Source organism: Myiozetetes cayanensis, unplaced genomic scaffold (genome assembly GCF_022539395.1).
Source record: "Myiozetetes cayanensis isolate MyiCay16 unplaced genomic scaffold, myiCay2020 scf2-11, whole genome shotgun sequence".
Classification (NCBI taxonomy): Eukaryota; Metazoa; Chordata; class Aves; order Passeriformes; family Tyrannidae; genus Myiozetetes; species Myiozetetes cayanensis.
In genome coordinates, this window is record NW_026087411.1 from 38,308,141 (window position 1) to 38,324,375 (window position 16,235).

Genomic DNA, 16,235 nt, shown 5'->3' on the forward strand with positions numbered 1-16,235 from the left:
CTACAACATATTGCTTTTTCTTTATACTGAATATTTCCAGTTCATCAAGGTTTTTTATGGTTTAAAAATGTAAAAATATGAGTGTTCTTCTACTCCATCTTTAACACAGTAAATACAGAGTAATTCAGAGTGTGTGTGTGTGTATATATCTATACATTCTGAATACACACACATTTGCTTGCTTTATAATTTATTTTTACATCTTACCTGCCAATCTCTTCATCCAGGCTCCTTCATCAATACCAAGATTGTTATAGATGATTTTCAATATGTTACCCAAGAGAGTGTTCATGTGCTCTGATGTCAAGGCTGTGCAACACATTTCAGCCTTGTCGGGATTGTTTTCTGGCCCATGTTCCCACCAGTGTGACATGTAACTGCATAGCATAGGCAGTATCACTTCCATGATGTGTGGCATTTGTGTGTAACGAATACCAGACTCTGCCAGTTCCACGATTTCTTCCATTAACTTCACCAAGGAAGGAATATTTGGGCAAACCTCTTCTACACTAGTAGGCAAATTGAGAACTATTGAAAAAAAAATCCAAAAATCAATAAATTAAGTCACAGAAGGAAAGTAATTCTTTTTTTGCTATTCAATACAATTTTTGTTTTCTATTTACATTTACAGTCTTCTAATTCAAAGAAAAAAACAAACAAAAGAATAAAAATACATGTCCTTTTATACTATTGAGCAATAAACTGTTTATATAAAAATTTCTATAATTAAAATAATTCCTATATGAAAGTTTCAATAATGTAAATATTATAGAATGAATTCAGAGAAATCAGATGTGCCTTTCTACATTCAAAATAAAACTTAAATTTCAAAATTGTTTTCTAACTTTGAAGGTTAATCTTTTTTGAAAAAACATTATCTTCTCCACATAGACTCAATACATTTTACATGGACATCAAAGAGTCTCCTTCAGATTAATACAATTTTGGAAAATAAGTTCAATTTTCTGTTTAAAAATCATTGAAAATACAGTGGTTTATCCTTCTAGATATATTAAGATTGCTAGAATATATATGGCAAGAATGCATAGTTGTTGATATTTTCAAGTTAAGATACTACAGCTCACTGGAGAACAAATCTGGTATGCTCTCTTTTTTTTTTTACAAAAGGTGAAGTTATAAAATGGATGTCATTATAAACTGTCATCTTACACAAACATACTGTCATCTATCTGTATCTGTGATATAATTCACACTCCACAAATATGCAGAGCTTGTACACTTCTACTGCAACTTCTATTTATTGCAAGGACAGGTTGTGTACATTCTATAATCATGTTACAGCATAAGAAACATCAAGAGTAGAATATAAAGGTATATGCAAAATAAACATATATAATGTTACTGGAAAGTATCTGTACTGTCTTGTATGTCAAACAAAATAAAAAGCAATTTACATACTACTCTATGTATTTACTTTATAAGGGTATAATATGTAATTAATACAGCAAAGATATTTTCCTTAAATTGCAAGTATTTATGTTTTAGGGACTCAATATTGTGTATGTAAACTGAGGAACCAAAGTTACTGATGAGAATACCTAAGTTTATCATCAGATACGTAACAACTGAGGTACTTAAAATGTGCAAAGTCTCTTCATTACATTGATTCCAAAGTGGTATTTTGAGAATGGGATCTCAAAATTAAATCAGTAAGCTTAGGAACTTAAAATATTCAGTTTTACCAGACTTATCATTGGTTTAGGAAAGAAATACAAACAAGATATGACAAGAAAATTCTTGCACTATAAAATGTATTCAAATCCACACATATTAAGGCAAGAAGCATTTCTGGTGAAATAGTGTTTTCCTAACCATTACGTGAGTTCCTGGAAATACCTGCTCTTTCTCTCGCATTCTTGGTATTGTAGATTGAGTAGATATTATGTTTGTTCAAATGAGTTTCCAAAAAAGCCACTGGAAAGGCACCTGAGAAAGCAGCCAAGCATTCTCCCAGTGCTGATCGTTGCCTGTGAATTAACAAAACACCAGTAAGTATACACACCTTTGATCACAGAATCACAGAATGGGTAAGGCTGGAAGGGAACGCCAGTGGAGTTATATGGTCATCAGTGCTTGACTACACCTTGGGGTTTTATTTTAAGATGAACACATTTCAAAGAGATAAGCCACTACATTATTAGGATCATCAACACAAGAAGAGATAATAGAAATTGAAGTTTAGCAACTCTCTTCTAATATATGAATGAAATGTTAAGATATAAAATGTCAAAGGTGGCCTACTTAGCTTACAGAAAATGAGAAACATGCAGGGAAAAACCAAAGTAATTTTAACAATGCCTTCTGTTTTATTACTTTTCTCTTAGCTTTACTGACTTTATAATCACTACTATTAACACAAAGCTAACAGATGGAACATGAGACCAAAAACATCTATCATTTCATTTGAGTGATATTTCCTTTTCCTGAGAAATAGTGACAATCACTTTCATGCTTGGTCTAGTAAGAAAGTTCTTCAGTGAATAAAAATTGCTTCTAATGATCAATAACTCGCAAAGCTTTTTACAAAAACATTCCTTTAATGTCTTTAAATATATTTGATTTATTTGATAATAAAAAATTTGATAATAAAAATTCCTTCAGTGTGTCAAAATTTTAAAAAGTCTGTCTCTAGTAAGAAATAAGCAAGCCCCTGTCACTTCACTTGGGTCCTTCAAGGGACAATTAAAACTATTCTTTATGATTTCCAATTCAATTGATCACAGCAGATTTCAGAGAGGTCAGAAACTTCTAGCTGAGGCTGAGTCACACAGGTGCCAGATATCCAAGAGAATTTGAATCCAGGAGAGTCATGAACTTTCAAGTTAAAAGAAAAAAAAAGGCCTCAAGAATGATTTTGTGATTTTAAAAGATTCATCTTCATTCTATAGTTTATCTCATTTTTGGAGAGGTTATTCTTTCTAGATCGAACTCATTAAACTTTATTTTGTTAAATCTAACTTCATTCCCGTTATTATTTATACTGTTTGCTCCTTCTTCCTTTTTTTTCTCTTTTCATTAAGTCTTCATAAGCAAATCACACATCCATCACATACACCTAAAAAGAGCATGCTATATGCTTTTCACCTGCAATAATGGTTGTAGACAATCACATATAAAAATAGTCACACGGAAATATTTTGTCTTAAAACCAAATTCCATATAGTTAATTTGCCAAACAGCAAAATAAGTTAAATTTATCTCCTTAATGAAATGAAGGAGACCTGAAGGAGACCTGGTTTTCCACAGGTGTGTATTTTTTAACTTAAATATTGGTCCCAACCTTTCTTCATAATGTTTCCTATGATACTGCCACCAAATAAGCAATGGTATGTCACTGGGGTGCTCTGGAGTTATGCACAGGTGGATTTGCTAAAGAGTGTGACTTCCTAAACAGTTAACTTGCTAGATTACTGCTGCCACTATCTGAAATGTATGAATTCCATTTAGCCTTCCTTCAGAGCAGTTCTAGTCACTGTAGTTCAACTATTCAGTTTTAAGAACTGAATTATCTAAGTATCTACATTTTTTGGCCAAACATGGCTTACACAGACCAAATGTAACTTGGAGGGGCGGGGGCCAGATACACAGATGCATAAAAAAGCAATTATAAGGCCTCATTTCCCTGCGTAATTGAGCTAGAAAAGAAGTAGTGTTGTACAAGTGACAAATTAAATTTAACTCAGGATAACAAGAAAGAAATATAAAACAAAATTAAACACTATATAAGGAAGAATTGTAACAATTGCTGAGCTGAATGACATAATTTTACAATGCCTCAGTTGACCCTCAAATAGGTCCTATTTATTATAAAGTCAGATAATTTTTTGATTTTTGTTTTAATTAAGAAATATATTTTGACAAGCATATAATGCAATATTTTTAGTTTATTATAACAAATGAAGATGCATTACACTTAATATCTGAGCATCATTTTTTCTCTCAAGATATCTTTGCAACAACAATCTCTTCTTATACTTATTTCTGAACTGCAAAGTCATGACGCTAAATATAAACACAAATATTAAAAACAAAGAACACTTTTCTTTCTTACCGCTCTACATAGATACTCTTGCTAGTTCCCAGAGCATATAAACTGGCCAATATTCTGTAACAGGAGACCTGAACATCTTCCACTAAAAAGAAGAAAAAAATTTATTTATAAAGAGATTTTTCTCTGCAATTTCCCTAGAATTAAAATACATTTCCTTCTACAGTAACTGAATTAATAATATTAAGATGTCAAAGGCAATTCACTGAAATCCACAGAAATCACTCACTAAATACAGAAAGTCTTTGGACCACTGAGTGCTATAGTTTTTACTCAAAACTTCCATTCACTTCAATATCATGTTAACAGCTAAGACAGTAGACGTATTTCACTAGTGCACTAACTTTCTGAAATTAATGGCAACCAACATGTGACACCTTTACAAATAGACCATTGTACAAAAGAAAGGAAATCAGTGAAACAGATACCTATTTTAATTAGAGTTTATATTTTTTTTAAAATTTAGGCACAGATACTAGCTAATTGCATGTACTTGATTTACACTTTACACTGACAAAGGATTAAAAAATAATAATCTTTTAGTCCTTATGAATACTTCACCAAAGGATGTTTTAAAATTATCAAATGTTTCAGTAACAAATATGCGAGAATAATCTTAATATCTATTTGAAAATTGCTTTTCTAGTGTACTCTGCAGTAATAGCGTAACAGTGTAAGTACCATCAAGAAGGAGAACAATCCCATTCTTGCCACAGATATCTTTCCTAGTGTCTCCTACAGTGCTAATATTATCCCCTAACATGCAATGAAATATTGTGAGTAAAACAGGATAAGACTTCATGGGCTGGGAGAGCCTACAAGATATTGTATCAAAGCTACATGGCTTGGCCCTTTCCTGTACCATGATTTTAGTTCAGATCATCTTGAAGTTGAGTGTTTTTACACAATAATAGTAACCTCAGGTACACCTTTGTACATGCTACTCCCATGGAATACTCTATACCTAGTACTCTTAGGTACAAGAACCACGTCAAAATGCTTGTACAAATAAGATAATGTTATTCACAACAAGATGTAAAGATAAATTTTGTGCAAGAAAAAACAGTTTTTTCACCTATGCTCTAGATAAAACAAATAGGCACAATTTTAATAATTTATTCTTTCTCAGTTTATGAATTCTATATTGGGTGTTTTACACCAGTGTGATGTATACAGAATGGCTGGTTAAGAACACCGACTTAAGTGATAAGGTATACAAAGCTAATTATTAAGTTTTAAAACACAGAATACCAGAGATCAAAAACTATATAAGGCATGAACTTGCTGATGTCTAAAACAGTGGTTTATGATGAACAAGTGAAGTATGTGAACCCCACAAATACTTTTTCTGCACACCATCACAGTCTCCTTAATCTTACAGAAATAATTTAATGAGAGAAGAGATTGTTTATATCTCATGACATTCAAAACCATCAATACAACTCCAAAATTTCAAAGAGTTCTTTTAATGCTATTTTAAATAACACTTTTTACGGATTCTAAAAAGAGGGAAAGAAACCCTTGATATTCTTTTCTGCCAGATCCTTTTCATGAATTTTCATAACTGAGTTAACTCTACTTCAGAACTGCCTCCTTTAGTGCAGTCTGGACAGCAAAATTTCTGTGAGTTCCTAAAATATATAAAATTAAACCTTTATGTGCAGACTGCAAAGTCTGCAAAATACTGTGTTGCCAATACTAGGTTTGGGAAAATAAAGAATACTGAATCTGCTGTATTCAGAATCTCTACAGAAACCCCATATACAGGGTCTCATACACATTCCCTTCTCTGGTGCCTGAATTCTTCAGGAGCTCCTTCCACTTTTCCCTTTTCCTTAGAATTTAAGATGCACCCACCCAGATTCCCTGCTAACTGAAGCTGAGTCAAGGTGCATGTATGATGGTATAACATCATTCTTGTAGTATAACCTTATTTATAGACAGAGAAAAGGCAAATTAACTTGCACAAAATGACTTCTCACAAAAGAAGAAAGCCACAGTAAATCTACAGTAAAGTTATAAACAAAATCAATCCTTCTGACTTTCTAATCACAGCCACATCTGCTTTAATAATTTACAAAATGTCCACTAAAACCTGCAGACTGTTTTTGGTTGATTACAGCAAATGTTTGATTAAATCTATGACAATTTTGTCAAAATGACATAGAATTTGTCCTTCTCTAATGGAAATGAATGTCTACTAATGCTTCCTACATGCTACAACAGATATTTTAGTGGCATGTCATTTCTACATACATACATGATAATATGATGCATGATACATACATATCAAATCTTCCCCAAACTGGTGCTGTCCTATATGCTCAAATAATGAAGATAGCACTGGCAGGAGAGCAACTGTGGTATAATTAATGATTTGTGTAACTCCTTTTGGCTGGTTTCTGCTGTGTGTAAACTGGCCTTGCTTAAGATTTTCCATTGTTTTCTCCAAATCCTCAGCAGCATTGTCCAAAAATGCTCTCAATGCCATCCTAACAGATTCCAGACCAGTTTTCATCACAGTCCTGTTTATAGCATGCAAAAAGAATGAAAAAGAATATTCTATTAGACAAGTATGGAATAAAGTTTAGTCTCAGATGATATGAAATAGATAATAGAGATCTGAAGAAAAATCTTTCATCTTTTAATATTGTAAAATCTTCTCAAAGCAGAATAACTGACTGACAAGTTTCATAGGTATCCTGCAGAACACAAGGATACTTTATTTGGTTTCCTGATGAGAAAATAAAGTCCTTTAAAATTTATAAACTTATTAATTTACTCATTTAATTTCAGAGGGGAAAAGAAACCAAACCAAACCAAACCAACAAAAAAAACACAACACCAACAAAACGAAGAATGAGAAATTTCTGACTCTAGAAAGGGAAGAACTATCTCAAGCTAGAACTCAAGACGTCTTCCCAACCATGACAGTCATATTTCTGCCTCCAAAATAAGGGCATCAAAAAGGAATGAGTAAAACAAACACACCTGTTTAAAAATAAAAAATAAACAAATAAAGGAGTAAATAAATAAATGCATTCATTAAATAACTCTAACATCATAATGCAAGGATGTAATTCAGAAGAATTATTACCTTATTTGTTTTAAGTAGCTCAATTACAGAAATCCTTTTTTTAAGATAACTGAAACTCAGGTGATGTTCTTCTGTAAATTTAGTATTAGTTCAGTTTTTCTCTTTGATTGCTTATTTCAAAGAGTAAATATATACAGTTTCAATGGCAACATCTTCAAACTTACATGTTATTCCCATGAATTCCTTAATCCCTATCTGGAGCTATTTTTACATCTCTACCAAGAGCTAAATTAGTGATCTTCATCTGTATCTGTACTTCATCTATACAATTACATAGAGCATGGACAATTTAAGATCAAAAATCCAAGATATTGAAACATAAAAGATTACCATGAGCCATATTAGTGACCATGATCATGACCACTCCATAGCAAATGGAAAGCAAAACTTGTCCATTTAAGCCACTGCAAATATACTGAGAAAAAGAGCTACCTGCATGTAATACAGTCAATTTTTGAGACTACATGCAAAGTGAAACAAGTTACACTGAAATTTCCATGGAGATAGTTTAAACTACCATATTTTCTTTCACAGCTGCAAAGATCTAACAACCATCAGCATAGATGGCTGAATGTACAGTAAACAAAAAGCAACACATTACCATCCAATATATGAAGGTTTTTTCATCTAAGAACCTAACAATGGGTCAGGCAGCTCAATTAACTTAAAAGTAATACTGAATTATACCCGTAAAGGGTCTGGGTTATTTGTTGGGTTTTTTTTCAAATAAGAACCTGAATTAATTTTACAAAGAAGACACTCTGTGAGACAAATTTACAGCACTCCGTGTTCATTTAACTCCTGAATTAATTGATTAAACAGTGCAAGCAAAATACTGAAATACTTCTAATTTTATTGCATTTTTAAGAAAGTCACATGATTAAAACCAGATGAATTAATAGCCAGCAGTTTCTGGACACCATTGTTCCTTACCAAAGTTGAAAGTGTAACCTACAAATAGTGCCCTGTCAAATCCTAGTAATTTACCTACTTTGCAAGGGGGATTCTTTTCAGCCTGGTAACTCCTTGAGTGTTGAAATTCAGTAGCCTTACACAGACAGGACAAATATGACTGCACATTTTACTCCTTATCCTTGATTTTCTTTGTACTTTAGAAAATATAATCAGTATTACCTCGCATCCAAAGTCTGGCCCAGTATGTGAAGACAGTTGACTATTGATGTGGCATCATTTCCTAAAAAGGGGGGAAAATGATCCACCAATTAAACTGAGCATAGTGGGTAGCATATTGGCACTCTGCTAACTGTATCTCTGGATTTAATGAAAGAATAAATGACATAGCAGAAGAGCAACGGAACTTCTGCATAATTTTAACATCCAAGTTAAAAAACATGCATTCTTTTGTCTTAGCCTTGTTTACACAAATGCAGTAACTATAGCCAGTAAAGCATCTCTCATCAAATAGCTGAGGCAGTCAAGATGGAAGCACTTAAACGTGGGGTTAATAAGAGCTGCAGTGTATTGTCTGGTTTTCCCTTAATTTCTATAAATTTTGCTTCAATTAATTCAAGTTTATCTGGACATTTATCTTTCTCCTCTCAGTAACATAAAAGCTGTTAATTTTCAAAAGCTGATATTGCAGGAAGAGAACATCTGTATAAAATGTCATAATAAAAGTTAGTTCCCTGGTGTTACCCATAGGCTGTAGCCATTTATAGCTTGGTTAGATGTGGTCCACATGAGTAACAATCTATGACATAATACACATATTCTATAATATTTTCCATTATTTTTCCTTGTTATATATGTAAAAATAGGACTTACACACAACATGCCTTGTATACATACATATATCCCAAAATGTTGCCTTGTACAAGCCTCTTTCCGGTAAGTTCACTTTTTAAATACAAGACACATGTAGGCTACAAAAATCTGAACCACAGCTTACCTAATACATTTGGGTTTTTTTAAACAAAATTCTGAAAAAATAGAGCTACCTTTTATTGTGTCTCTTTAAATTTTCTCAGTTGATGAAAAAATTAGAAAAAAATTGAAGGTTTAAGATGTATTTCTGTAAATACTGTGATCTGCATACAGTGATACGGTGCATTATACTTTATTACTGGTGGTTATTTCACTTAAAAATATAAGCAAACACACAACTAAAATTAGTAACTCAGTGAATTAGAGATTTAAAGAGATAAATTGCAAGGAAGGTGTGAGAGGTTTGTTGTAGCACTGAGAAACTGTACTATGCTACCAAAATTGGAGATATTGCCATAGTGTTCATCCACAGTAGATTAAACAAAACTGAACCATAACTTCCACAGCTGCCCCTAGTCAGGCCCCACCCTTTTTTTCACTGGCACTTGTGATCAATACAGAGAGCAGATAACGAAGCTGAGATGATCTCAAATCCTACCAAAAACACCACTCCAAAGGATTCTTTTTGTCAGATTCCATTTTTTTCTTTATTATTTTGCTGCTCTGGTGATATCAGTGCCAGTGTTGATGCAGAGAGTGCAAGACTGTGCTAATGACAGCACAGGCATAAAGGGAAGTACTCAAAGCAAACTGGACTTGGATTGTGGATTAGACTGTCATAGAATCATGGAATGGTTTGGGTTGGAAGGGACCTCAAAAGATTATCCAGTTCCAACCACCCTGTCAGGGGGGCTGGGGACACCTTCCACCAGACCGGGTTGCTCAAAGGTCCATCCAACCTGGCCTTGAACACGTGCAGGGATGAGGCAGCCACAAATCCACTCAGCAACCTGCTCTAGAATAGAATTCCTTACTAGAGATTTAAACAAAATTGAATCAAACTACTGACATAAACGTGCTTTTTAAATTGAGAAAATATAAATTGAAATGCTCAATTCATCAAAATTATTCACTAAAATCTTTGAATTTCAGCCCAGTAATAATAACGAAAAAAGTCAATACAGTCTTCCTGATGCACAGCTACAGCTCTCAAACAATAAACAAACTATTAGGGTCAAAATCTACTTTCACAGTGTAGGAAATAATGTTTCCATGTTGAATTACAATTCCACAATCTAAATAACTGTCTTAGATATCAAATGTGATTAACTATTTAAGTTTCCTCTAGAAGACTTACATGCCTAATATCCCAATTTATCAAGACTTTTATATACAGCTTAAGCTACCTGACTTTCACTAATGATTTTCATAAATGCAGCTGTATATTCAGAAGTACCATTCAAATTCACAGTAATATAAAATACCTACATAGTAAAACTATATAGCATTTTGTTATTTGTTATAGCAAACTCCTCACTATCCACAACAGGATGCTCACTGAAGATGCAGTGAAGCACTGAAGATGCAGTGAAGCACCCTTGCTCACTGAAGATGTCTCCAAAATGCACAAATAACTCTCTAGACCCCAGCTGTACTCAGAGGCATCCTTATAAGCATTCTTCCCTCTTCTACACAGTCCTTGTCTTTGCTGGAGTAAGTGCAACTCTGTTGATCAGGTTTTCTAACATGATGCAGTTCACTGTCAAGGTAAGGCAAACTGTAAGGTGACTTTGAGTTGACTTAGTAGGTCCACAGTAAACAATCCAACCATGCTCCATAATCTTATGGTGATCTTGTCATAATTAATGGATAAAAACACAGTGTTGGCATAAAGATTTTCTATTCTGTTAGTTACTGCAGTCTAGGGAAGAGTTAAAAACCAAACTGTAGCCATAGGGAATAGTTATCTGATCCTATCTAACTTATCTCCTGCCACTTCAACAGGAGATAAGCAAGCTGAGATGTGGAGTGGAAAAGATCTTTTCTTTAGTACTGAAGAGAGGTTGATTTCGATTTTTGATTTCAACTGTGACTCATTTTAGAAAAAAAAAAAAGTCTGAAAGCCAAATGCACACAATAACAAAAAATATTTACAAAATTCTAATAGTATACCTGAGCTATTTCATTCTTTGAAGAAGCAACCTATGGCATAAATCAGAACTTATGCGCACGCCTGTGACATACTCCACCCTTCAGAAAAAGCTGTAACAATGCCACCCAGCTGCATTCCTCTTATGATCTTTTGGTTTTACAGGGAAATTCACTCAGCTCATCTCAAAACATTTAAAAGTGATATCCCAAAATAACTTATGATCTTTCTTCTCATTTTAATAGTTTTCATAACAGTCTGTAAACTTTTTAAACACCACATTGCTGCAGTGAGTTCCTTCCCTTCAAATTAAATGAAATATGCAGGAATTGAGTTAGATGCATGTTACCTTAATCAAATTTTAATTCACTAGAAATTACCCATTTAGGTATGTTCACGTATGTTGAAGTTTGCACTGCACCCATCATACAACTTACGGATGCATAGGATGTACTATTTCAACTTTCCTTTCAACTCTCATGGCATAAGAAAAAATTGCAAAGTAAATTACTTCAATTAAGTGATTTTCACATGGCATAAGACAAACACAGAGCTCCTGCTAAAGTCACATAATGTCAGAAAGATAGTACACATGCGTATGTGGAGTCAAGCAGATCTGGGAATATTCAAGAATTCCACAGAACATAACTAAGCATTTCAGCCCACTTCAAATTTTTCTTAATGACTTTCCAATACAAATGTGCAGTTTGGTGATGTTTTTCCCAAATTATTTAGGATAAAATAATGAATTAGTAATTATAAGTTATTCAGCAAAATTCTTTGGTAGGATAATGAAATCCAGATATTAGTTAAGACACACGGAAAACTAAACAAAACCCCCCAAACTGATAACTACAAAAGCTTTTTATTCCATCTAATAAATTCTGTGGTCTGCCAGTCTAAATGATGTGTAGTGGTCTGTGTAGACCATGCATTTCTGCCATGCAGCATGCAACAAAGCAGCACATAACACAATGCAAAAATGGCAAAGAAAACCAAGTGATGGCCATGCTAGTATTTGTCAAGGGTCTCCTTACCAAACAGTGAAATCCTATGCCTGACAAGAACTCCAAGTTTGCAGAACAGGCTGAAGACAAAAGAAAAACAAAAGAGAAGAGAAGGGAGAAGGAAAAAAATCAGGGAGGGAGGGGGGGAGAAGAAAGAAAAAATAACAGCTGATATATGAGCAGGAAAAGCAACATGATGTCACGCAGAAAGAATCAATTGTCTGAGCAGAATGTGGGACAGAGTACTAAAGAAAGAGTTTTTAAGTGCATATCCTTAACAAACATGGTTAAATAAGCACATATTATAATTAAAGAAACAAAAAAAAAATTAAAAGCAAAGCTAATTAATATAAAAGCGTCCTAAACAATAACCCACAAGGAAATAATCATCAAGTTTTAAGAAGTAAAATGCAATCATTGTGCTATTCAGGATACCACTGACAATTTGAAAAAAAAAGGTAAGGGAATCAGTTTAATTGAAGTGTGTGATGGCAAATGTTTAACTAGTTCAATTAGGATCTTGTAAACTTGAATACAGTAAAAATTTCTTTTCAAATGTGTTTCTTTTTAAACATTTAACATAAGAAGTAGCCTCTAAAATGTTTTAAAATAATAAAAATGGATGTGAACAATGACTTAATTTCACATTTGAACTACTTCCTGTGCTGATGAGCAGTGCTCCTTTGAGAACAATGAAGAATGAAGTTGCATGTTAATTCACCGAAGCAGGAGCAAGCTGCCCTACCCAAACTGACCCGGCCTCCATATTTGGGAGGGATTTGTTCAATCTTCATGATTTGTTTTGTGTGAGACTTTTAACCAAGAACAACATCCATCTTGGTGTTATTATTTTATGCTGCAAACCCCCTTCATCTACTATAAATGGCAAGAATAATATAATGACATTTTATTAAGCTACTTAATCATTAGGCACACTGGATATTTATTAGCCTCGCACTTATAAGCAAAATATACAATAAGCATGTCTATACAGCTTATGGATGAGATCTGAACATGTTGTTCCATTGACAGACAAGAGCATGGTGTCAAATGAAAACACTTATGTCCAGAATCACAACAGCCAGGTTAATGTGGTACTGAATACAGCTAATTAGCCAGTGCACAGTGATCCACTTTAGCAACAACAACTGTTCTATTTTAGAAATGAGTCTGTTGGGTGCATGTTCAGGAATCTCTGTTCACTTTTTATTCCATGATGCAGACATTTACTATATATTTCTTTATGAGGACCCTGGTTCCCCAAGTCCAATACGAAAAGCTGAATAGAAGCATGTAGGCATCATGTAGATGTTGTGTCCATTCTAGCAATGATACAAATAGCTCACAATCTATTTTATGTTCTGATATACAAATGTTACTCAATTGACTGTACCATTCAATAGATGCTATGCTTTCACAAAATGACACTGAACTTGCAATCTCCCATGTAATTAGTTTAAGGTTAAATACATAAATAAGTCCAAATGGCCAGTATTTAGATTCATGTCCAGAACCAGTTTTATACAAATGCAGTAGTACTAGAATCTGTCAGATGGTCTACTGGATAAGAAATGCAAAAAGCCCAGTACTGAAGAGAAGGGCTACAAGGAATATGGAATATAATGCCACCACATTTCAGGAAGATGTCTGACCCATATTTGCCAGAAAAAAAGATCCAAATTTACTGTATTTGCTGAATATGGAATGGTTTTTGCATATGTTAACACTCTCACTGCCTTATCAATACCCAAAATTATACTCTTTCATAGCTTAATGAATGCAAGTTTATCTTCATTGGAGAAAGAAAGCAGCCAGGAACTTCCCTTAGCTTGAAGTAAATCCTACGCAGGAGGTGCACTCAAACAAATCTAAAAAGAAAACTCAACTGAAAATCCAAAATTCAGGTTTTTGTAATACTGTAAGGGAAAAAAAATACACAAAAAAATTTGGCAATCTATTAAAATATCCCAAAACAACCCTTCAGGAAATGGATCATTCAGTGTAGTTTCTATATCTTTGTGTTGATAACTAGGAAATAAATTGCTCATCAGGGGTAGTTATAGCTATTATTCATTTAAGGTTTCCTTATAGGTGTTTTCTTCTCTTTAGCTGACCCATCTGGACAGCAGGTAACCCAATCAAGTATGACAGCAGCTCTGATCTTTATGTAGAGCTGTATGTTCAGGAATCTCATACAGCTATAGAGCATATGTGCAGAAATCCTGAATCTCTATGCAGCTGGTATGATGACATATTTGACACTGCAGAAGTGTGGGGTTTATTGGCATGACTTAACAACTGCAAAAATACTGTTATCCAGGACATTATAGAAAGAAAAGCAGCAGCTCACAAGAGTGGAAATATAATTTATATTCGTGCATTTCAATAAAGTTTTTAATTTCCTTGAAGAACACCATTCATATAAGCTGCCAGATCAAATTAGTCCATGACACGATGCAGGGTCAAGACAGCCATTACCTACTTATGCTTAGTATTGTTGCTAGAAACTTTTCTCAGTATTCACACAATCTTGCAAACCCTGCATGTCTGTTTAACCATGAATTGGCTGTCAGCCTCAAAATACAGCAATTCAATATTGCATGGTTCATGCCCAATAACAGCCAAGAAGGCAACCATGATACATATATACATCACAGGTGTTCAATAGGTCCTGTGTGAAGCTTGTAGCCCACCTTATTAAATGGGAAATGTGGGTTTCAATTCAATCAGAACTGAAATTATGTGAAAACATGTCTTAGAGAGATGTTCTAAAAAAAAAAAGGGTAACTTCATGGAAACAATCAAGTGGGTGTTTCTGTAATATTACTACTGTTATTACTATTTAGAGAACAGAGAGAATGCAACTCCCTCATTTTTCCTTTTTATGGTGGACAGTAATAATGATATTTACTGAAAAACAGCTATAATATATATGTTTGGTTTTTAAATCTACCAATAAATTTTGCAGCAATAATGATTTCAGTATATACCTATTTCCAACAGTGAAAACTGATACATAATTGTATGGCCTGTGCCACAGACTTACACAGGGCTCTATTGTGAGACACAGTGATAAATTTAAGTTCCCTGCATGATAAAATCATCATCACTGCCTTTTAAACAGTATATAATAGTAACTCTGCACTCCTCTCCATTTTATACAATGAATTTTCCTAACAGGAAAAGAAAGTGAAAAATGTTTAATCTGTTTTAAAAAGTTTCATTCAGAAAAATATTTCTCTGCCTCCCACTTCTTACTTTCCCCACAGTCAACTACTGCTGTTTAAAGACAAACACATATATACATAGACATTAACATTATTTTAAGCTTTACCTTGTCACCATTTCTTTCTCTTTATTAGAGGCATGGCCTCCACTGCTGAGAGGCCTACTTGCTGAAGATAAGAAATACAGGCGATGATTTTTAAAATACTGATCAATCAAAGGGAGCACAACCTGAAATTACATCAGAAAGAAGTGATTATCTCAGGACTTTCTTTGCTATATTATGTATTACTCTGTAAGTCACAAATAAAGACCGGAGGTTTCAAATAGATTTTCTGTTTTAAAATCTCAATGTACTTCTTTTCTTTAATGTCTATTCCTCTTTGAATTTATTTAGTATTCAGGTACTTAATATGTTGTCAAGAAAGGCAGCAGAAAAAAACCTTTACATTATCTCTCGGTCTTCATCTGTGTGTTTATTTAGGAGGAGTACAAACCAGAAAGTGTAATTTAATTTTATCTCACAATTTCAGATTTTTCCCATACCACATAACAACTATTGCTATTTGTTCTTTTTAGTGCAGGTTTAAGAAAAATTCACCTACAACTTTCAGCACACTAATAGCACTTAATTCTAGATGCTATCAACTAAAACTCCCAGAACAACCTCATTCATTAAGGGCTTGTCCATAGCAGTTTTTTTGTTTACTTCCTGTGGTGACTATTACTCAGTGCCTACTGAAGGTGTCAGCCAGGAGGAGACCAAAATAAACTGCCAATAAGAAAACCTGAAATTGTTTCATTTTTGGAGTACAGTTCACAAAAAAAGTGGAATGCTCTTTTGTGAGTCAGTGAACTTGGCAAATAATACCACATGGAAGGACCCTAAGGTATTGAAATTACAGTTTACTGCAAGGATGTCAGGGTTGGAAAATGCTACAAACAGTGCAGTAGACAGACTGC

The 16,235-nt window shown here is 33.7% G+C and overlaps 1 protein-coding gene across 6 annotated transcripts in view; it reads right to left on the reverse strand.

Annotated features, from left to right (window-relative positions):
• Nucleotides 1-16,235, reverse strand: part of RYR2 (ryanodine receptor 2) — a 401,127-nt gene that overhangs the window by 76,270 nt on the left and 308,622 nt on the right. For 3 of the 6 annotated variants that reach the window (XM_050316682.1, XM_050316684.1, XM_050316681.1), the window contains 7 exons: nucleotides 15,382-15,503; nucleotides 12,078-12,127; nucleotides 8,301-8,361; nucleotides 6,356-6,594; nucleotides 4,073-4,154; nucleotides 1,834-1,988; nucleotides 208-528 (listed from right to left, as the gene is read on the reverse strand). In XM_050316682.1, coding sequence (XP_050172639.1) covers nucleotides 208-528; nucleotides 1,834-1,988; nucleotides 4,073-4,154; nucleotides 6,356-6,594; nucleotides 8,301-8,361; nucleotides 12,078-12,127; nucleotides 15,382-15,503 — 1,030 coding nt within the window. The remainder of the gene's footprint in view (nucleotides 1-207; nucleotides 529-1,833; nucleotides 1,989-4,072; nucleotides 4,155-6,355; nucleotides 6,595-8,300; nucleotides 8,362-12,077; nucleotides 12,128-15,381; nucleotides 15,504-16,235) is intronic. The other 3 variants (XM_050316687.1, XM_050316685.1, XM_050316683.1) reach the window with 1 other exon arrangement.